The 23,379-nt window shown below is 43.0% G+C and overlaps 2 protein-coding genes across 3 annotated transcripts; both read right to left on the reverse strand.

Moving 5' to 3' along the window:
- Positions 1–322: 322 nt before the first annotated feature.
- LOC118117078 (tandem C2 domains nuclear protein) lies at positions 323–11,426 on the reverse strand. Of its 2 annotated transcripts, none has more exons than XM_035169156.2 (12): positions 11,272–11,426; positions 10,613–10,684; positions 10,331–10,527; positions 8,985–9,140; positions 8,352–8,431; positions 6,295–6,364; positions 5,715–5,815; positions 4,945–5,061; positions 4,439–4,630; positions 2,348–2,462; positions 2,064–2,263; positions 323–1,469 (listed from the first exon to the last, which is right to left on the reverse strand). In XM_035169156.2, exons 3-12 carry the CDS (start codon positions 10,518–10,520, stop codon positions 1,359–1,361), a joined length of 1,332 nt encoding a protein of 443 aa, XP_035025047.1. In that variant the 5' UTR covers positions 10,521–10,527; positions 10,613–10,684; positions 11,272–11,426; the 3' UTR covers positions 323–1,358. The 2 variants fall into 2 exon arrangements, with proteins under 2 accessions (XP_035025047.1, XP_035025045.1); XM_035169154.2 differs by having other exon boundaries at positions 10,331–10,534.
- A 1,066-nt stretch (positions 11,427–12,492) lies between these two features.
- On the reverse strand, positions 12,493–23,320 carry fbln5 (fibulin 5). The gene is made up of 11 exons (XM_035167154.2): positions 22,912–23,320; positions 22,702–22,756; positions 22,403–22,451; positions 21,941–22,198; positions 16,924–17,046; positions 16,285–16,401; positions 16,063–16,179; positions 15,640–15,762; positions 14,992–15,118; positions 14,671–14,866; positions 12,493–13,231 (listed from the first exon to the last, which is right to left on the reverse strand). The coding sequence occupies exons 1-11, from the start codon at positions 22,953–22,955 to the stop codon at positions 13,070–13,072; spliced, it is 1,371 nt and encodes a 456-aa protein (XP_035023045.1). The 5' UTR covers positions 22,956–23,320; the 3' UTR covers positions 12,493–13,069.
- Positions 23,321–23,379: the final 59 nt, after the last annotated feature.

Consider the following 23,379-nt stretch of genomic DNA (forward strand, 5'->3'; position numbering starts at 1 on the left):
GAAAAACAAGATGTTTGCCTTGAGATTTCTCAATCTGTGGCCTCTTGAATAAAGAGGGACATGGTGACACAGTGGTTTATGGTTTGTTGACCCACTTTACAAGTCCTGCACACTGGCTGTATTGGGTACTTACTGCTGAAGAAGACCGTGGCCTGGTTTCCCTCTACGTGCTACAAGTGAAACACTGAAGAAACTCCCTGTGTCCTACATGGTCACATTTAAACGATTAAATAAATGTGCCATTGTCTCGTTTACTAGATTCTGCTGAAAAACAAAGACACTTAAAGAATCTACTTCTTTAAATAAACACACACAGACTCACTTCATATTATACCTACTTTAATTGTCAATGTTTAACATTAAATACATACAAAATTAAAGTGCTTTATATAAAAAGCGTACAGCTACGTTTTGGTACATCTGCTGCAGTGTTGCACAGTAACATGACGTCCTACAAAGTTACGATCTACCTCACCTCGTAGAGAACTCAAGGATGAGTCTGCTGATTTTCTATGTTTCCTGTATTTGTCAGTGAATTCCATGAAAATACGAAAACCAAGAGTGAATCGATCAGAGAGCGTTGAGCTGCTGAGCTCACGTGTTCCTTTATTATAAAGAAAGTGGGAAAAACAAGTCGTTTTCTTTTGTTTCAGTCGAAATCATCATCCTGCTGCTAGAAATGTCTGTAAAATACCACATGTATATTAATCCACATGTGAATTAGTTCAGAAAAACCCAGTGTTTACTCCCATTGAAGTTAAATTGACCTTAAGACTAGATTCTCCAGATATTTGACCCACTTTTAAAGATTATGTGGAAACGACTGGATGAGAAAATCTAAAAGAAACAGACCAGTGATGGTTTGGGTCTTTTTTTCTGGGTTTGTTGACAATAAGAAAACACAGAATTGGCAGATTGATCCTTTCAGAGGAGTTGTATACGTGAAGTTTTTAATTACAGTACGTTTTGCTTTATCGTCACTTTCTCTGTAAACTGTCCTTCCAGCCAAAAGTGATGTAGCCTTCACTAGAAATATGTGTGACTTACAAAACACAGCAATATGTACAGCTCAATTAATGTTAGTGAAGCAAAGGTTCTATTGTTGTTTTAGAAATATTATATTCTGCACAAAAAACCTCATGAAAAACTTTGTTCTAAACCTCTAATTACAAACAATCACCTGCAGCACCTCCATGGAAACCTGTTCTCCCAGTGCCGCCTGAGCACGTCCAGTATTTTACAGTCTGGTCAGTGAACTGTGTGTCAGCGACTGTGGTCCGCTCGACCGGAGCAGCAAGCAGATGCAGCCTGACCCGAGAGCATCCACAATACGTAAAGAGGAAGTCAGAGGAAGAGGTTCAGGAAGTGCTCAGCCGGTGCCACGCTGTCACCACTTTCTCCGGGTGAGCCATCATGTCCTTCCACCGCTCCACGGCCTCTGGTACAGGGCTGTCGAGTCCCAGCTGGAACTGAGAGGAACAACCGCAAGATCGTCTCACTTCAAAACTTCTGCAAACCTTTTTATCGAGTTGATCTCACAACATGTTTCAAAAGGAAGAAATAACACAATCATCCTCTTGGAAAATAACATGTTAACAAAGACTAATACACATTCCTACTCAGTTCTCTATACTCAGGGATTTTTACTGACTTTCCTGAGTCAGTTTGGAATCTTTGCTTTTGCGGTAACACCACATTTTAGTACATTTAAAGTCACGTAGAAATCTAAAATCACATAAGAAAACTGAAGGAAATACAGTCGATCATGGTGCTGTCACTGTGTTCAACAAGCTGCTTAAAAGCTGAGTTATTTGTTTTTGAAGCTTTTAATTCAATGCGGGAAAGTATAAGTCTTTAAAACAGTTTTAAACCTTTCAAACGCATTAGTAGCCTTGTACACAAATACTTTATAAGTTACAGATTTACGAGAAATTGATTTACTGACTGTGTTTTACAATCAAACTAATAAAAAAGTGACTTATTTTATTGATCTCAACAATAAATGAGAGTAAAACAAACGTATAAGAAGTCCTCCTGTAACACGCGGCGTCAGGGGAGCTCACCTGTCCGAGACACTGTTTCCTCCTGACTGAGCTGCGGCTGTAGAGTTTGACCGTCAGCGAGCAGGCGTCGTCCAACGTGGACAGTTGGAAGTGAAAGGTCTCCGCCCACTTACACTGGCCCCCTGAGGCCTTCATCACCCGGGTCTTCTTCTTCATCAGCACCTGCCCCTGGTGGTGCATCTCGGCCTTGACGAAAAAGGCTTCAGACGGGCAGAGGAGAGGAGGTCACAGTCAGCGGGGACACAACAGCCACTCGATCAGACACCAGCTCCCATCACACCTACCTTGTGTGAGCGGCGAGGAGGATGCTGGGAGGTTCTGGGCAGCGAGGATCTGGAGCTGGATGCGACCGTTGACCGGCTGGAAGCAGGTGGTGAGATGCAGCTCAGAGTGACAGACCTGAAACAGCGTGTTCAGTTACATCTTTCATGTGCAGTTCAGATTTCATACACAAATACATACAAGTACATTTCTACAGTTTTTTATTTTCTCTAAATAAAAGATTAATTAGAACCTGGCCGATGGATTTTTGGCGCCTGGTTTGGGAAGTATATCCGTCAATAAACATATTGAAAAGGAATAAACAGATTTTAACAGCATCAAGAAAACATTCTTTCAGCTACTGGCCTCCAGAGTGTGAAACCACAATGCCAACAAATGTCCGCAGATATTCACGTGTCCCACTGTGGATTGCATTAACTTATAAATAAATATTTATATATTTATGATATATTATAAATATTGGACTTTCCCAACAGCCACAGTTGTAATCGTCTGCGTTGTGCTAATCAGCAAATGCTACACCTGGAAATTCCATTCATTATCTGTACTGCTTATCCTGTTCAGGGTCACGGGGGGGTGGGGGGGTGGGAACCAATACAAGCTGGCATTTAGGGGCGGGGGTGCACCCTGGAGAGGTGGCCAGACTGACATGTAGAGACAAACAACCCTTCACAGTCACATTCACACCCACAGTCAAGTTGGCGCAGGCGTACCTGGAGAAAACTGGGGTCTGCAAACAAGGGGATAACATGGCAACTCCTCACAGAAAGACCCCGGTCGAACTGGGATTCGAACCAGGAACTTTCTTACTGCGACCTTCTTGAAACTGAGAATGATATCTGCTAAATATCAGTATGTTAATTTAAACAGTCCACCCTCACAGAGCTGCGAGCCCAGCTGACTCCTCTGCTTCATTTTTCATTCTACAGACACTGAAGGTCTTTGGCCCCCGAGGACCTCCACCGAGCCGTCGTGATTTGGACACTTTGGCTCTTTTGTGTCCACCAGCTGGTGTGAAATCACCGACTGGATGAAGCCGTCCCCTCTGATAATCGATGGATGACTCACCGTCTGCACTTCACATCACACAGTCACTGGCCAGACGGCTGCCCATTTATCAGCAGAGCCACTCTCTGGTTTGAGGTTTGACCCACTTTCCAGCTCTTACGTTTCCAGAATCCGCTCTCTGGTTTCCTCCCTCCAATAAAGAGCCCGTTTCCCAATTGCTCCTGATAATGAATTCCCTTTCTCTTTCTCCTGTGGTTATGCAACAACACAAAGTTTGGCTCTGCTTCAATCTTGCCCAGAAAGTACGGCGGGCCTGTTGGCTGCAGTCCATCTCGGGGACAGTTTTATGAGGCACACACTGCGTTTTGTTCGTGCACAACAGGCTCATAAAAGACAGCAGCCAACAGAGGAAATGGTGAAGAGAATAAGTAGTAAAAGTTTGGAATATTCCCACACAGGGTTTTTTCCTCTTGGCCTCAACAGCTGGACAGTGGGAAACACATCAGCTGCTGCAGAATATATGAGGTCAAGTCACGAGCAGCCATTACGGAGGTCGGACATCGAACCGGGAACTAATTACTAAGGTTGGTTGGTTCAGTATGAGTCAGTGAACATTATTCATTTCCTTATTTTCAGTTGTTATGTTGCTCTCTGCATTTTAAAGATGAACCTCCATCATCAACAGTTAACGACCGTAGACTATAAATAAAGATCGACAACAACTTGAGCTTTCCAAAGAGTGAAGTCCCCCTGGTGGCTGGCTGCAGTATAGGCCATAAACCCAGCCTCCTCCATGTTAGTAGATGGGACATGTGGCAGACTGAAAAAGTTAAAGTACACATCAAATTGGATGGATTCTGTCATTTTATATAGTTCTTATCACACTGAGGTTTGCTCAAGTGCTTCTTGTAAGTTTGGTTTTAATTAGATATCTGATGAAATTAAATGGAGTGACACAGGATTGACAGCTGAGTCAAGCGTTTGTATCAGTGTCACTGGTCTAAGAGGCCGTATCAGACTTTAGAGCAGACTCCGGACGTCAGAGCCACGTTTGCCGACTCGTAACACGTGAAGTAAACACTCACCGAGGATTTGGACGGAGAGTTGAGGTCGAGCCAGTGGTCCGTCTCCTGAGGACCGAGCTGCCGCAGGGAGAGGACACATTCGGCCGCCGTGCGTTTCTTGGGGTTGTGCGTCTGCAAACGCAGAACTAACGCACTGCAGCGCAACTGCTGGAGATGAAGCGCAAACACAAACGTCTCCATGAAGGACACGTCCTGAAGAGGAGAAGGAAGGGAAAGTAAAGATTAGACTGTTTCTACCACAAGTCACTCAGAGATGAAAAATCAACCTGCAAAGGAAAAGTTTATTTCATTTTATTCTAAGAATGGAAATGAGTTGATAGCAAGTAAAGTCTTTCAGGGGTCAAATTGGGATTGTAAAGTTACATTTAGTACAATTTTAAACATAATCATATTCTTTAATTTAAGAGTTTATAACCTGTGTTAGAATTAGACTTTTGATCATAAACAAACAGAAAGTCAACCTTCAGGTATCTTACAGAACGTTTCTGTATTTCAAACCCCGTTACCTGGCTGTACTCCTTCACTGAGCTCTTGAACTGAATGGGTTTGGGGATGGTGATGATCCCTTTAAATCCAAACTTGGGTGCTTCTGCTCCGTCCGGCTGAAGGTTGAGGTCCGAACACTGGTAAGAAAAGAAGAATGAGAAGAAATGAGTGGAAGCAGGTGAAAGGCTAAAGTACAGAACAAACTTCAAACAGAGAATCAAATACAAAAAAACAAAGAATCCAGAACAACAAGATTTCAGTCATTGGTACAAATACTTTCCACATAACCTGGATTTTATAACTTGGGTCTGGGCAAAGGAGCAGATCCAGAAAAACATTTTCACTTATATTTCAATATAGTGGGTGTTTGTTCTTTTTCACATTTTCACTCATTTCACAGGGAATCGTTCATGGATCTTGATGAAAGAAATCAGGGTGCGACCAGCAAAATGAACCGTAACCAAAACTCTAACCTTGGGTGGGAAGCTGGTGCCCCCTATTTCATTTATGCTCCCGTTCCTTGAGGAATAAGAGCCCGTCCCTGCACCGTAGATGCTCAACACACTGTGTTTCCCTCTGACTGAACTCTCCCTGTCTCAGCTGCACTGTGTTTTCATCAGGACACTTTTAAAAGTCAACCTTTTCCTTCCGAAGCGTCCGAGCCAAAGTTAATAGAGCAACGAGAGGAGCGCACAGAGACAGAGGCCCCATTGAGGAGAGTCACAGAGGAGCACAATGGAGGTTCTTGTGCCTTCTGTGCTCCCCCCATCATCTGGGAGTGTAACCTTACCTGCACCAGCGTGATCCACACCTGCTCCAGAGCCTCCTGGTAGCTGAGTCGCACGCAAACCTTCCCCAGCTCCCGCTCATCCCCAGACAGGGTGAAGGAGTCTGAATCCAGGAGACAGAACAATAACAAACTATTCAATATAGTGTTATTATTTATGATGTGTTATATATGATATGAAGTCAATGAGAGGATGTGAGGGAAGTTCAAAAGGTCTTTCCACAGACTGATTCTTCATGTTCTAAGTCATAAACGTGGCTGTTTTTCATGGCAGTGCAGGACCTTAAAAAAAACAACTTTATCTTCATACAAATGATTTATTTAATATCATAACAAGCTGATATCCCCTTATTGAATAACACAATCTTTATGTAACAATGGAAGTGATTAGTGTGTCTGCTCTTTTATGTTTGCACAATGCCGAGTGGCTTTAATCCGACTTAGTCTGAAAACAGGGAGGTAAGAGCTAAGATCTTGTTTCTTTTTCTCCCTCATCCACAATAGTCGGGGCCGGTCCACAAAGTAGATCCAGAACTGAAAGTGTTGTGCAGATAACGTGGAGATAAATGTGTGTCTCAGTTACCCAGGCTGCCTTCAATGGAGCCCATCACTGAAGACGTGCTGCTGACGACACTGGAGACCGAGTCGAAACGCTGCAGAGCAAACAAAGCAAAACACACATTTAAAACTTTATCATTTAACGGCGGGTGTATCTAAACTCACTCCAAACTCACAGCGCCTGTTTTCACAATGCATTGTGGGATACATAAAACTCAGAGAATCACCAGAGTCAGTGTGATTCATCCTCTTCAGACCATGAATGTCTTCACAGTACGTCAAACAGTATTTATATTGCAAATATAGCGAAATAGTGGAAAAACCAACACCGAGCCTCCTCCTCCCTGTTCCCTGTCGAGACAGCAGGTTATTTCTTTATTGGTAAATCTATTGCCAGGCTGCTGTGACTTTTATGTTTTCATCACTTGCTACTGTTTGCTCGTAGCGGTGCCAAGCTAAACATTTGAACTAATTGAACTGAAACTTGTAAACCCTCTGCATGTGACATCAACAGAGGTGAAGGTGGAAACACAGCATATCCGTGTTGTCTCAAACATACAAAGTGTTCATGTTCATCCCAGTGAGGCCCCGGAATGAGACGTTTTGGTATTGTCTGAGGTTCTGGGTGAGAGATGTTTGATTGATCGCTTCACACACACGTCCTCGGCCATTCGTGTCAGTTGATATTGAGATGTTGACAAACGGCACCACATCCTTTATGTGACAAAGAAACACGCCCCGACTCTGTCATTCTTTTCTTTAGGGTGATTAAATAGCTCTCGGCCCGAGACAATCAACAGGTCCCGATCAGAGAGGCTGGATCTGAATCATTCAGATCCAGCCTCTCTTCAGTCAATTTAAGGAAGATATATACGAAAACCCAAATAAGACAAGTTGTACGATTTATATAATTAACAGAAAGTCGAGAGACACTGTCTAAAAAGCATCATTCCATCAAACTTAGACCAGTTGATAAAATAAAAAAAGTTTTTTTTCTTTTTTTAAGATGATACAATTAATGAAATAAAACTTTCTTTATAAAAGGTTTATACTTTTTCTTTAAAAATTTGGTGTAAAATTTAGGTGAAATTGATTTATTGGCAGAAATTGAATATGAAATAATCCTAGAGATGTTTTCACTCGTGTGTTTTAACTAAAATGTACGACTTGTTGTTTCTTTACCCTAGAATGGGTCTTTTATATTTAAATACTTTATATTTAAATACTTTATATTTACGGAGGCCGACATGTTTTTCACACTCAAAACACCTTTTGAGTTTTTATGACGACTGAAGGTTTCCACAGGTTCTCTGTCATGTTTGGAAGGAGATGAGGGAGGTGTTCAGCTGCAACATGCACCTTCACCACTAGATGTCACTAGATTCCACACACAGAACCTTTAAAGCAATAGCTAAACAATTTATGAAAAATATTTATTTGCAGAGAATTCAAATAGAAGATTGACGCCATGCTGGTACCTGTATGGTAAATATGAAGCTACAGCCAGTAGCCAGTTAGCTTAGCTTGTGGTGCGCTTGGAATAACCAACCCCCGAATCGCCGCCTCAAAATCGGAATTTCAATTCGGAAGGTCGGAGCTACCTCACCATCCCCAACTTCGAAATCCAAGATGGCCCCTCCGTATATAAACAATAGTGAAAGCTGTATTTTTACTGTTTATTAGCACTTGTCTTATAAAAATGTTCGTACACACGGTACTGTCCAATTACAATGTTGGCCAAAAAAACAAAATTCCAACTTTTTGATGTTACAACTGGGCCTACATACGTCCCTTTACGGTCATAGTAAATTATTCTATCAAATGTACCACGATTACTTGCAGTATTCAAAGTTTTTTCTATCCATAGAGAAATCAAGATTAATTCAAACGTCACTACTTTCAGATGTTGGCCACCTCCATTCTGTTTCAACACCTCAAATCAAAGTACCTGCTTGTTTGGCCCGTCGGCAATTTTCCACCACGCTGCCGGGGACAGTGGAAACTGTAAAACTATATTTAGTCTCGGTTGACACAGGGTGAGAAACGCTGTGTGAACACAGATTAGATAGAGAGCGCTCTCACCTGTATGTGACTCTGAGGACTGGACAGATCAAACATGGAGCTGCTCAGACGCTGCTGGACGCCCGGCTTCAGACTCACACCTGGGGGGGGGGGACCACCAGTTTAATAAAGTCCATTCATTTGTAATCACACGTCCGTCTGTGGTCGTCTGTTATCACATCGGGGACACGTGTTATTTCTCATCCTTGCATTTACAGCACTTTTCCCTCAACAGCTGCAAAGATACTGTATCGAGACTCACAGTTATATAATGATAAACAAACACATGACGTTTTACTGACGTACACGTGTGTAAACTGAATGATTATATATTTAGCATCTCAAATGTACAACTTAATGTTATCATAGACTCTTTTAATAAGTATATGTATGTAAATGTGCAGGTGATTGATTTTTAACTGGCAAAAAATTTACTTTTACTTTCAATATATGAAATATTTGTGACTACTTATCTCTTCTTTTAATGCATTATTGTCTAAGCAATGAATACCATTTATTTTGAGTGTTCCTTATCCCCCTGTGCTGAGTACGTTTCTGCACAAAAGTCTATTTCTTTACTTATTTTGGGGGATTGTTCTGCAGAAATGATTTGGTATAAAGCTCTGGTGACTGTGTGCAGAAGGTCGGAGCTACCTGGGCTTGGAGGACCGCAGTTTTTGCGGCGGGTCGATCCGGGGGAGATGTACTCGGCCATCTGACCCCGATGGAAGCTGGACTCTGGGCTGTAGGCGTAGAGGCTGGAGCCCAACAGCTCTGCCTTCCTCTCTGCGTACGTGCAGCGAGCGGAGCCTGCAGACAAAGAGCAGGGCTGCAGGTGAGGAGGCCTCCATTTGGACCAGATTCCTCTTTCCAGCCAGTGAACTGAAACACTATTAATTTAGAAACAGGATGTCCTGGTCCGTTCAGATTATACCTCAGTAACCACTGAGCTGATTTTAATGAACTAACGAGGTATCTTGGTAACTGTGAGTCTTCAGCGCTCGGGTTGGTTCAGGTGGAGGAAACGTGTCAACATTAACTCACCCTGTTTGAGGTAAACACGTGTCACCCATGTTATTCAAACCCTAGATGAACTAATGATAAATGTTCAGTAATTACATGTGATAATTACAAGTGTCTTTATTGTGCACCACTTTAGGGAATCATCTACACACATAATCATCCAATCTGTTAGCGGACAAAGCCAACAGAGGCCTAATGGCTCGATAAATTTAATCAAACAGCGCTAACAAAGGACAACTGAACATAAACTGAGTAGTTTCTCTCCCTTAAACCAACCAAACCATGAGTAAAAACAGAAATAAAAATGAACAAATACCGAAAATAACTATGAAACATTCACTCAGCAGAGCGCATACCTCCACCACTGCAATTCAGTCAAGCTGCTGCAAATTTCACACAGTTTTCATAGATATCAGTTTCCTAAATATGCATAAAGATCCGTTCATGACTCCTGGGGAAAAGTGTGAATATGTTGAAAAACACGGTATCTTGCAATGTTAAAATAAGTGAAAAGAAAATCCTGGATCGGCAAACTAAACTCAAAGGGTTCTTCCCAAGAAATATCCTTCTATTGAGTGGGGTGAAAACACAACCACCTTGACGGAGGTGTTGAGTTAACAAACGCAACAACAACAAAAAAAGGGACATCCAGTGTCCTCTGGGAAAGTGTTCACTTCCTCCACCTCCACCTCCACCTCCACCTCCACCTCCCCTGACCTCTACAGTCTCAAAACCTTGAAGGTGAACTTCTCACGTTTGGTTTTTCTGATTGAATGAATTTTAAAAAGTAGCAGTGACACATTGTGCAGTGAGCGTGTTCAGAGACAATTAGATATAGATGTATTTACCAACCCAACCTTTAAGTCAACACGAACACATAAGACCGGTTTCGAAATGGTTGCTCACCGCAGCCTGTTTGCCGACATGATAATATAATAATCTTAATGGTAGTCGAGCTCTCTGCAGTCGGTACGTACTCTGCGGCCCGGACTGTAGAGCGGGGAAGCGGGAGCCTCTGGGCTGGACGTAGGAGGCCTTGAAGGTCGGCAGGACAAACGGCACGTCCCTGCCGTTGGGGGGCAGCTTGGACAGGAGGTAATCTGCTGTGACCCCCCTCCTCACCTCCTCTGGCTCGTGTCCTGAGGTCAGTGCCTTGATGGGAGGCATCTTCAGTCTGATCACTTGGAAATGGAGAAAAGTTCACGATCAGAAACACAAACAGTCTGTGAGAGATGCAGCCGTGCAGAACATCTGCTTACCTTGGGTCTCATAGTCGCCCTTCTGCTTCAGGAAGTTCTTGCAGCAGTTTTTCATGCACTCCATGGCTGCAGCTAGAAATAGTTCAACATTGCACCTTGGTCAAACTTGTGTATTGGTATAAAAACATCAAAATTCTATATTTTTTTATTCCAAACATCAGTAAAGCCCCAAATATGATCTGAGATAATCCCACACAATCTCCCAATTTGGTCACTGCCACCCAAAGTATTCATTTCATACAATCCCAAGCTTTCTTCCTTCGGTGCCTTTAATTGTTATAGAAACCAAAATCAATTAACTTAACCCCAAAATGCATTCATGTGCCCAGATTCCCAAAATTTGATAAAGTGGCATAAAAATGTTTTTAATGTTTTGATCCCCAAATTTTAAAAGTCACTGAAATCCTCCAAAAACGTATATAAACAAAGAATGAAATTGAAATGATGTCATTCAAAACTTGACAACATTGCTCAGTTTAGATATTGAATCCCCAAACTTTAGATTTAAGATATAAACACACTTTTGACCTTCATATACTTGCTTTCGTTTCAGGCCTATGAAGGAATTCACTTCAGTGTAAACGAGCCACATTCACAAAACAGGAAACAGCAGCTTCATTACTTCTACGTAGAAAAAGCTTAAACAACAGTAAAGTTACCTCTGCGATGTTTTTCAGGGAGAGCAGATCGAGTGTGTACATCCAGTGTTGTTCATTCTCACAGGCCGAGTGAGGAGAAATGCCTCCGAGCTCAGGTTTACTGAGCACTTCACTCACAGGTCTCCCTCTCTCTCTCTCTCTCTCCTCTCCCTCTCTCCCTCCCTCCCTGTTCCTTTCTTCTCCTCTCTCACTGCTCGACTCTCTAATTCCCGGACAAACACTTTGTGAGCTTCCTTCCCCGAACAGACCGTGACAGCACCACTCTGGGTTTGGAGTTTTGGTCACCACTTACAATCACTGCATTTATTAAATTTTCCCTCTTGCTTGATCAATATCCCAGCAGGCTGCGTTGGACTGGTGGGAACTTGACCACCACCCAGGTCAGCACATCTTTATTAACTTGGTTTATTGACGTGTTCTTATTTAGGTGATACTGATGGTAATAAAACATCTATTCAGTGAGGAGCTTTATTGGGTGTTGACACACAAAGATCCTTAATTATCAGGGTCCCAGATATTTTATAGTTTTCCAAAAACTCCCACAATCGTAAAATTCCAAAAACCCCCTCAAAATGTATTCATCTAACTAAATAAATCCCACGTTTTGATTTCCCCAGTTCCAAAAAACGGTTTAGTGCTTCTAAATGAGTTGATATAATCCCATCATGTATTCAACTCATCTGCAAAACCCAAATCTGTCATTTGATATGACTCAAAAAATGTTTGTTTACATAAACTTGAATTATTAACGTTAATACGTAACGTTTTATTCCTTAAAATGTATATTTTGCATCTAAATCTCCCAAATTTGCTTTATTTCCACCAAATTTGTAAAACTGATGCCTCAAATTTCCATTGGGTTGAATTTGATCGCACAATTTCTCGCAACCATCCAGAAGCACCACCAGCAAAAATCCCCCAAAACAGAATCCCCTTCATTCAGTGGTGTTCCTCAATGTGTTGTTATGATCCCAAAGTTTGTTATAATTATTTAAAAAATAATACACATTTCGAAAATAGGGCTGTAAAATGTGCTGATATCATCTGAAATCATATCAGAGTAATATGTTGCCTCTAAAACCTCCAAATTTAGTTTCGTGTCTCTAAAACTTTTATTTGATTTGAATTGATCCAACAGGCTTTTAGAGCCTCAGCATTATAATCCCAGAAGTGAATGTATCAGTAAGAGTTCAGGTTCCTGCTCATGCTCGAGTCATTTTCTGTGGTAAAGACTTTTATTGAACTTAAAGACACCGTGATCAATAATTCAGCTTATGACTGATTGTTACATCATTTCAAATACAACCGCCTCCGAATGCACAATTACACTTCAGCTCAGATCAGCTGCTCATCCCGTCTCTTAAAATACTCGTGGTTCAACGACAGCTCGAAAACATTCACAGCTTATCTGAAGGGATGGAGATTCACAGACAAGTGGGGGGGAACTGCTCTGAGGATACAGTGGGATTTTGTTGGGGGCCGTTTTCAGGTGATTTTCTAAATAGAGGAGGTTAAAAAATGGTACAACATAAATATCCATCTGTGTTGAAAGAACATGTCGCAGCTATAAAAAAGCTCAGTGTCCATTAAACCAGGGTGGGGATCGGAGCGCAGGGCTGCTTTCCCATCAGCTCACTCTTTATCGGACGCGTCTTTATTGACAGGATGAGGATGACATAACGTTTAAAAAAGGAAAAACAAAAAAAGTGATGAGCTGTCTCAAACACCAGAGCATTACATCAGCTGCAGTGGGGCAAACAACAGGATTCTCTGGGGGGGGGGCCGAGGAAGTTCCCGCTCAGAACGGGTGCTCCGACACGAATATCGTCAGGCGTATGATGGAGCTGCCTCGGAAGTTGATGACATTGTTGACGGTGACCATCTCCAGATCCAGCACCAGCTCCTTGGGGCCCTTGATCGGCCGGGACAGGACCAGGGTGGCGCTCACGTTGCTGGTTTGCTACGACATGAAGAAGAAGAAAAGAGACGCGAGAGGAACGTGAGGGATGAAGAGGAGGAAGCTGTGAAAGTAGACGACTGTATACTGTTCTTTTTATTCTCTTTATTTATTCCCTGTGTCTGTATTGAACTAATTTGAGATACACACATGTAGGACGCCACCTACTGGCTGCACACTGCACAGTCACTGAGCTCAGTGTATAACTGTGTTCAGTGTTTTCACAGCCTGTTGATTTGTCATAGGAGGAAAAACACAGCTCTTATTAATAACATGACATAACTGTGTTTTCCTACTGTAACATGTCAAAATGTCTTCTTTGAAAAATGGGTATAGGGACGTAAACTAATGACATGAGAGCAGAATAATTCATGTTTCCATGGTTTATATTCAGAATCACACCCTCAACAAGGTTCTCATTCTGTACGGGAGTTATATAACCTCAAATCTACATGTTTATATAATATACGTCATGGCACAGGTCAGACCTTACATGATAAACATGGGTTGACAGATTAATTGATGTTGTGCCTCTTGATGAATAACTTGTGTGTTTGGGTATAAATCACCTTTCAGTGACAGATCAGACAGTGAAGGCTCACATCTTGTATTTGCTGACATCTGGTGGTTTAACTTGCTGCTGTGATGTGGATGTTTAACCTGAGCGTGTGTGAGCACCTGTGACCTCACTGGTGAATGTGGTGAACAACAGACCACACGTCTGACCACACGTCAGCCAGGGAGGGACAGAACAACACAGCTCGTCAGCCTGATGTTAAACTGCAGTCTGAAACGCGCCGTCTTTGTTTCTTATTCACCACAGAATCGTGATGGTGTTTGTGGACTTTTTGAAGCAGTTGCATCATAGTTGTAGTTATTCTGATGTAACTTGGGGACTAATAACCTTAAAAATAAGTGCAATGATCATGTGAAACTATTTATGACGTTGAAAACAATCATCTTTATAACTAAACACTCACAGCTCTGGTGTTTCTGCTCAACAATTAAACACCACAGCAGTTTTTCTTTCCTGTTTGGTTCTGAAATGGATTTGAGTGTCTGTAGGTGGCGCTGTATCCTTTGTCTGTAAATTCATTGTAGCAGAGGTCTCTCTTTTTATTGTCGATTTACTGTAGCTACTTTCTGCTGGTAAACACATAAAAACCTAAAAAATTTCACTTTAACTTCCCCTATTTATGTATTATTAAATAAAACACACAATAATTTATGCAGATATAAGGGTATTAAATAGTGTATTAACTCTGTGTTGCCATTAAAACTATTATGTAGGAGGACATATTTTATCTTATTACAAATATTCATCATTGATTTACATAGCAACCTCCACATATGCTCATTTAATTCCTGTGACGTGTCGTATCACTGCATTTTGATTCTTCTCCTTCGTATCTACAGGTCAGTGTCTCGTCCATCGTACTCACCCTCATGTAAAACTCTCGTCCGTCATTGCCCGACTTGATCTGGAAGATGTAGAAGGCGCCCGGGTAGCGCGTGGTGGCCTGCATCTGGAAGATGTCTGCAGGCACACTGCGCCCCGACGACAAGTCCATGTGTCGGTACAGAACGGTGAAGGGCTTGTCCCTGCAGGCAGGGTTCTCAGCTGAGCACATGCACTGACTGCACAGGAGGACACACAGGGGGGGGGGGGAGGTCAGGGTTCCAGCAACAGATCATCAACTGATTGACTTTGTGTTCGATATGTGACAGAGTGAAGATGCTGTTATTGGGGGGGAACCACTCACTTGTCACTAACTTCGACGTAAGGAGTGTGACACTGTAAAGGATCCAGGCATGTGTAGCCTCCCTGGAAATTGAAACATACTTGTGCTGTTGTACAGGTGTTGTTACCAGTGTCACAATCATTGATATCTTCAAAATCAAGCACACAACAGTCAGGGTCAGTTAAAACATCATCATCATCATCATCATCATCATCATCATCATCATCATCATCATCATCAGAGAAACAACATTTAAACAACATCAACAAAACAGTGTGTGAGAATGAGAGAATATCATAATAGTAACATTTGTTTTAAACACTATCTGATATAAATACTGCTCACGACCGATGTTACACACATGTACAACCAGTTTAACTTGATTTCTACTTTATTATTCTGCACCTATTGTTAATATTATACTACACATGTTGAGTGACAGATTAAGGAAAATGGATTAAAGTAAAAAAGGACTACATTATGTTCAAAACTTTCCTGAAAGATATACACAACAAAGCAATTCTCAGCAGCTTCATCAGACATGTTTACTTCAGATTATTTGTCCTGTGTGATGCAGCATTTTAACTGCTGCTGTTCAAATGACAACACAAACGAATACACCTTCAGTTCAGTCTCTGTACAGTCAGGACCGTGTCATTGTCCTCCTACCTTCACAGCTCCGGCCGTCCTCAAACACAAAGTACCCGGGCGGACAGATGCAGGAGAAGGAGCCGGGGGTGTTCACACATCTGTGCTGACACAGAAACTCAGAGAAGCTGCACTCATCCAAGTCTACAGGGGAAACAAATCCAAAGAGACAGTGTCACATCCAAACTGAGCTGCCACTGACTCCGTCTGCCTGTGAGGCTGCACAGGGTTGAGTGGATGGACAGTGTTAATGTAATAATGCATTATGATATCAAATGAAACATTGACCTTATGTATGTAAATATGTATTTGGATATGTTTCATTTGCGTAACACTCAGATACACAGAATATTATTAAACTTTAAGGTTCGTTATATGGAAACAAATCTCCTGACAGATTGCACAGAAGTCACGAAACGGCAGATTTAATGTGGCTCTGCTCACCGATGCAAGAAGTTCCATCAGCTGCCAGCTCGAATCCCTCGTCGCAGTTACACATGAAGGAGCCGTAGGTGTTGAAGCAGCCGTGAGTGCACGGCTCATCTGCACACTCGTCCACATCTGCAGAGAAGCAAGGAGGGAACTTAACACTGGAACAGATGCAGAGTGTGTGTGTTGTGTGTGTTGGGTGAGTGTGTGAGTGTGTGAGTGTGAGTGTGTGTGTACCTTGGCAGGTCCTGCTGTCTGGGTTGAGGATGAAGCCGGGGTTACAGGAGCAGGAGTAAGAGCCCGGGACGTTGGCACACAGCTGTTGGCAGTAACCATAGCGACATTCATCAATATCTGGTAAAAAAAAAAAAGAAAAACACCAACAGGTTACGAACCACAACGTATATATGTTTTCTGAAAAGTACAAAATAAGCTTTATTTTTTTAATCTTGACAGTTTATTGATGTGAAACCCTGATGAGCTGCAGTACCACTCAGAGCATGAGGAGGGCGCTGTTCCTCCAGAGGAGGAGCCAAAGCCTTCAGAGGTCACAAAGGCTTTTGTCAACAAAGACGAGAACCATGTTAAATCACAATATTATTTATAGTTTTAAGAATTGAAGAGAGTAGCAGGGGGTTATGATATCTCTTTCTTTAAAGACAACTTCACAGACTAAATTCACAGTATCTATGTTTTCTAACTGTTTACATTCCATATATATTTTTACAAACACCAGAGCTTGTAAGTAACTACATCAACAAACCAGGTGGATTAAGTTCCTCAAGCTCAAATCTTTGCAGGACGATTTCTATATCAGATAATAAATAAACCTCACCTGTGAACCAGCTGTGAATGTAATCGGCTTTACTCACTCACCCTGACACTGTCCACCGATGAGCCAGTATCCCTCGGTGCAGGAGCAGGTGTAGCCGCCGGCCGTGTTGATGCAGACCTGGGTGGGGTTACAGTGATGAGAGTTGGTCTCACATTCGTCGATGTCTGCAACAGAGGAGGAGGAGAAGTTAGTGTTTCATCCTCTTTCAGGATAAAACGATTCCCTGAGTGGGAATCAACAGGCAGGTCAGAAGTGTCCCACAGCACGACAGGCATTCAAGGTTACATATATGATTCTCATTGCCACTAGATGTCGCACTAACATCAGCATCTTGCCCGGTGACAGTGGGCCTGAAACACACAACCAGAAGTTACCCTGTGTACAAACAACAACAAGAACAACAACACCACCAACAGTCCAACAGCCCTGTAGATTAAAGGGATCTGTTGTGAGGCTACAGCTGTTTCCACAGGTCGGTGGTCGTGTGTTTAATGGTCAGTAAATATGTTTAGTGAACGCAGATGAACCCTGCAATCGTTTTGTTTGTGCAGCTTGTTGTTATCAAGCCCCTACAAACAGTGGTGTGGTGCAGGGTGTATGCTGGTACACGGCATTTATACACATATCTTTTTAAATCAGCGTAGCATACATCCATTTGTACATAGCCTCTGGTGTGCATCAGTCAGTGAGTGCAGTGATGTAGATGCAGAAATAAAGTGACAATGTGCAAATGCTATGGGTCCATTTTTGGAGAGAGGAGTTTTACATGTCAGTGTTTATAACATGTGACGTTTATCCTTTGTTGGACTCAACAAAAGACAAAACCTTTAGATTCCTGAGCTTCGTTCTAAGCGAGTCACTTTGTTTTTTATTCGACCGCCTCATTCCACCGCAGCAGTCGAGGGTTCGGTGCCTTGCTCAAATGCACATCTGCCAGACTAGAATAAATTTCCTTCTGGCTCGGGGGGGTTTCACAGACAAACGTGCAGTCAACGGTTTTGTTTCTCCAACGCTCAGGTTTTCACCGCCCTGTATTTAAAGGCCTCTTAACACAACAGTTAACACCTCGGTCAACTATCACTTTACTGCTGTTTTTGCACAGGATCAGCGATTCCTCAGATTACGCTCCGAATTCCTTTCACGCCTCTGGAGCAGCTCACATTCTCCATCATAATAGCTACATTTCCTTATGAGGATATGACAGATCAGAAATTCCAGCCTGTGCTTACGCTTCTCAGACCATGAAGTCACAGATCTCTAGAAAAGCCGGCGGGGGAAGTGGGTGGGGGCCCGGCTCTTTGTTTGGTCAGGCAGCGGCGAGGAGCGATAACGTCTGTCGGTGGGACTGTTGCCCTTTGTGCCAACTTGGACCACTCGCCCTTCACGGGGGTGGAGGAGGCCCAGAGCGCTCGGCCACCGGCCAACAGCTACAGCGGCACCTGCTTGCCGTTAGCAGGCGATACCTCTGTGAAGGGCCCTCATCTGCACCCCATGTGTAGCCTGATCTCCAGTAAACACACACAAAGTGCAGTGTGTCAGCTCCGCTCCTTATATAGAGCTTTTCATGAGCTGCCCACGAGCTTCGCTGCTGCTCACGATCCTCGTCAGCGTCAGAGAAGACGTGACAGATTGTGGAAGGTCGGTCGAAAAGTATGAAATACAGTTGAGACACTTGTGCACAAACTGATTCAATCTAATCTCCAGCGAGACAACAGCTAAATTCATCATCTCCTCTCGAACTACATAGAAAAGCAGAATAAACCCTGAGTGGGATGAGAAGCAGCTGAGAACTGCAGAATGACAGTTCTCAACATGTGTTTGTTGATTTCATTTGGACTATGATGCATTTTTTAGTTTATCAAGAGGGTTTCATGAGCCCACGAGGTTGGAAACTTGTTCTCAAGCCACAGAGGAGACTGTAAGTCCTCAATCTAAGTGAAAATACCCCCAACTGGAGTTATGAGCGGAAATGAATATCACGCTCCCATGGGAAATGAAAAACACAAGATGATGTGAAGTCCAGAGTCAGAATTTGATTTTTTGTCTGTAAATAGATCTCCTGCTTAAAAAGGGTCAGTTCACACGAATTACATATTTAACAGATCTGTGAAGCTGTGAAGCACTAAATGCTGACATCAGCTAAATGCTACCATGTTGATGTTGATCTGGATTCATAATCACTGTCTGAGTTTAGCATGTTAGCTTGTTAGCATGATAGAACTAGCACAAAACACAAAGTACAGCTGAGGCTGAGTGAAATGATAGACATTTAACTTCTGCCCTGTTGATGTTGCAGGATGAAAAGTTCAGACATTACCAAAGTTATGGTAATTTATCCTCAGCAGGGGGCACGAATATATGACAAATATTTATATTTCAGCCTGGATTAAAGTAAGAGATGCACTGATGCAACAACATCACCTCCCTGGAGCCACACCACATGTGTAGAGCTACAGAAAACTCCACAGTTACTTCACAAACAAGGTCTCCCATCGAGTGTTTATACAGATGACGACATGATGACTCCACAGAAGTGAAGCCAAAGTGTCTTGATTGCCACATTGTCCATGTTAATGGTTGGGACACGGACCAAACTTAAACATTCAAAGTGCACGTCAAAAAAAGGTTTTCTCAAAGATGGTTTCTCTCATTTTAGGTTTAGTTCTTATCACACTGGTGTTTGTTCAAGTGTTCATTCTTCTAGTCAGTTTGGTTGTAATTACTTTTTTGAAGACTTTATAAAAACAGGGTAAAACATCCTGATTGACAGCTGAGACTGACTCGTGATTGGTCGACGGGACCTTGATACCGCGGCTCCCTCCCCTGATCACGACTGAACAAGATGGTTCATTACTGGATAAGTGGGAGGAAGTAGAGACACGTCGTCCATCTTTATTCACAGTCAATGCATTTTACTCATGCAACAACTTTAAGGTGAACTCTACGACCAACTGTCAAGTCTCATCAGCCAACGTCACTAATCCTCCTGTGGCTGGATGCAGCAGAATCCCTGCAGCCTGGTTGTTGAGTTATAATTTAAAACTTCACACTTTAAGGGGTCATTTCTTATATGGTTTTTACCCAAACTGGTGCCATTACTGACTGTTGGAGCACTAACTTGAAGACAAAGCCATGTTTGTTACAGGCTCAGACAGGAAGTCACAGTCTGTGTAGTTTCTGCCCCGTAGCTGCATCAATCAACAACAGCCCATTACATCACCACACACTCCGGCGTTCAGCCAGTGCAGGGGCTTGTTACCATCGGCCCCCACAGAGCCATGCCTGTTCTCGGGCACAGATTTGGCTCCACATGACCTCATGTTTGGCATCCTGATGGCGCAGTTTACTCAAACAAGGTTGGGAGCCGATTCCCTGACAGGCTTCTCCCCTGCTGAGAGAAACAGTCCGTATTTGTGCATGACCTAAACTCCACGCTTCTCTTTAGAAGGAGAAAGCTGCATGTGTACATTTTCCATTCATCACAGGTCTGATTCATCCAGAACGACAGAAAAAAACACCTCAAATGGACGACAGGGCCCATTTTCAACAGCTCTTCTCTGCTCTACACACTGGGGTTATTATGTGAAGATGTATTTAACACAGCTGGGGGGGGGGGACATCAGAGATTAAGAATTATCTGACAGCTGGAGTCTCTTGTGGCTTTGACGCGCAACAGAATCCTTCAGAAAGCGCAGATTTCTTCCCTGAGAGGAGTTGGAGGGCCTGGAGCTCTGGCTGGGTGACGGCACACAAGCTGAAACCCAGAGCCTCGAAATATAATTTGTCCCTGTAAACCGATGGATTCGTGCATTTCCCTGGAGTTAAATCACCATCTCTGTGGACTTTCTGACCTCTTATGCCTTTCACTGTAACGTCAGGTGGTGGCTTCACAACTTCACAACAGAGACGAGAAACCGCAAACAGCTGCAGCAGAGGATACACTCTCCGCACTTGCATCTCTTACAAGCAGCTGCACGTTAAAATGTTTTCAAAATGGTTTTGAAGATAAATCTGAGAGAGTTTCTATCCATGGAGGCAGAAAGGCTGCTTCCAATCCAACAGTTATTGGACAGATTACAAAGAAGAGTTGTACAATCGTGGTCCCCAGAAGATGAGTCTTGCTGACTTTGATCTAATTATCAGTAATAACATTGATTTTTAACTCTGCAGCCACTGTGCTGGTGACCTGATGAACAGCAGAACACTGTGGTGCTGTTAAAAGCAAACAACTGCAAACAATGAGCAGAACTTCTGATGAATAAAAACCAACAGACTTTGGTCCTGTGACATTTTAAATCCGTCCCAAAGACACGAGAAGTGAATTGTGTGACACAACAGGATGTAAAAGACCGTTTGTGCATTTGTCTTATATTTGATTTGTAGCTCAATTATCCTGAAGCAGTAAATCAGAACCATGTGAACTTCTGAGGAGGTTAAAGCAAATCACATAGGTACAAGTAGTACACAGTAACTATGTATAGTTAGTCAAGTACTTTTCTATGTACTTTACGTATAGGTTTTTCTGTTTTCTGACAATGTATACATTTACTACATTTCAGAAGGAAAACATCATTTTTTCCTGCATTTAGAAGTTGAGTCACTTCCAAGATGAAAGTTTAACATTAAAAACATTCATCCAGTCGGGGCAGTTGCATCAATGTCGCAACTTTTGGTTTCAGATGGTTTCATTTCAATGTTTATGCAGCCGGACCAAGTAAAGTTATGTTCTTCAGGAGAAAATACAAAGAATGACAACTACTCTTCTCTCAGATGTTTGTTTTCCTTCTTTCCCGCCTCATTAATCATCTCAGGAGCTCACTAATTGATCCTTGACCCTTTGGAAAGGACACAAACCCTCAGACTGGAACCTCCATGTTAAACTGCTGCTCTGGATTCAGTGTTAATCAGTTCAAACCCTCTGCACCTCGAGAAGCTTCAACACTAAAATGCTGCTTCTATATAAATGACTCTGCATGAACAACCTAATAATACTTCTGAACATTTTAGGTAGTTTGTATTGTGACTTAAAGGATCTGAATCAGAGGTCTGCGGACTCACCGTTACAGGTGCCATCCTCTGCAGGAGTATATCCCAGGAGGCACTGAGCTGTGCTCCCCACTCTGGGGTAGCTGGGCTCCACAGACCTGGGAGCCGGGAGGAAGGTGTCTGGGTAAGCGGGCTCCGGCAGGACCGGGGTCTCTGGTCTGTACGGCTGGTTGTACAGGGTCCTCGGGATGCACAGGTAGCCTCCGTTCTGGTTCACACAGCGCATGTCTCCTCGGCAAGCATCTGGCAGGGTACGGCACTCGTCCACATCTGGAGGACAAGGCGATGCACTGATAAGGACATTCTTGCATCCAGCACATCTGTGGGCGTCTTATCCCTTCACTTTTCTCTTTTAAAACGTATTCAAGTTCACACTTTACTTTTCTCCCCTTTTCAGATTAAGCTTGTGGATAAAAGGCAGAAGACATTTTTTTACTTTTAACGTTATAAGACAGTAGCAGTCATGTCACTCACCTATACACTGTCTTGCCCTGCGGTCATAAGCAAACCCTTCTGTGCAGGCCTGTGGAGAGATGGTCCAGGGGTATATATTAGTAATTCATGTATTTAAGTCATCTGGAGCTGTTACAATAAAACTAGTCATGCAATATGTTTCATTATGAATGAAATAATATTAACAAGCACAGCCTCCCCTCTTTAAAAATCATCTTTTCATCAGTTTCTGATCATTAAAGCTTCAGGACCATGACCTTGGTCGACATGAACGAAACACCCTGAAAATGTGACCCAGATGAGGGAAGGTGTTGTGTTACCTGTCCGTGTCCAGGCTGGATACAGAGCAGAACACACACCAGAGCTGCCAACGTCCTGCAGAGAGAGAGAGAGAGAGAGAGAGAGAGAGACAAGCATGTTTTAAACCTGAGGAAAAACCAGGAGCTTCCTCCATCTCATTCAGATACACACAAAAAACTGATTTACGCACGGACACGCATCGGTTAGAGGAAAGGATGAAGTTCCCTCACCTTGCAGAAGAGCAGGACCTGAGGCTGCGGATTTCAAAAAGCATGGTTTGTGTTGAGCTCTCGGAGGAAAGATTCAGAAGGAGCCGTGAATTCTCCCTTAACCCCCTCTCCTCTCCTCTCCTCTCCTCTCACCACCTCCTCCAACTACGCGTCTTTACGCACGGGCCGACACCAGGTTTTCATTAAGTCTGCTCGAGCTGAGGCTTCGGTGAAGAATGGCTTCTCTCAAAGGGATCTGCTCCGGTCCTGTCGGCTCTACAGATTATTTAGCTATGCAAATTGACGGGCCACCCCCCCCGCACCCGCTTCCACAACAGCTGGATTCAATCATGCAGAGACAGCCCCCCCCTCCTCCTCCAGCCAGAGACAGTGGCCCCACACTCACTTCTACAGGCGGCTGCTCCTGAGCTGTTGGGGGCATAAAACACACAAACACACATTCACACAGTGTCTGTTTTCCAAAGATAC

Source organism: Hippoglossus stenolepis, chromosome 10 (genome assembly GCF_022539355.2).
Source record: "Hippoglossus stenolepis isolate QCI-W04-F060 chromosome 10, HSTE1.2, whole genome shotgun sequence".
NCBI lineage: Eukaryota > Metazoa > Chordata > Actinopteri > Pleuronectiformes > Pleuronectidae > Hippoglossus > Hippoglossus stenolepis.

Bases quoted from the DNA above. Each gene is read 5' to 3' on its own strand.
- LOC118117078 (XM_035169154.2), bottom strand. From the start codon at position 10,676: ATGGAGTGCATGAAAAACTGCTGCAAGAACTTCCTGAAGCAGAAGGGC. The intron at 8,432-8,984 runs GTAGCTCCGACC...CCCCCCCCCCAG, and splicing joins CTGCGGTCCTCCAAGCCCAG to GTGTGAGTCTGAAGCCGGGC. The intron at 5,062-5,714 runs GTAAGGTTACAC...TTTTCTTACCAG, and splicing joins TGTGGATCACGCTGGTGCAG to TGTTCGGACCTCAACCTTCA.
- fbln5 (XM_035167154.2), bottom strand. From the start codon at position 22,955: ATGCTTTTTGAAATCCGCAGCCTCAGGTCCTGCTCTTCTGCAAG. The intron at 22,757-22,911 runs GTGAGGGAACTT...CTCTCTCTGCAG, and splicing joins AGGTCCTGCTCTTCTGCAAG to GACGTTGGCAGCTCTGGTGT. The intron at 22,199-22,402 runs GTGAGTGACATG...CTTGTCCTCCAG, and splicing joins CAGGGCAAGACAGTGTATAG to ATGTGGACGAGTGCCGTACC.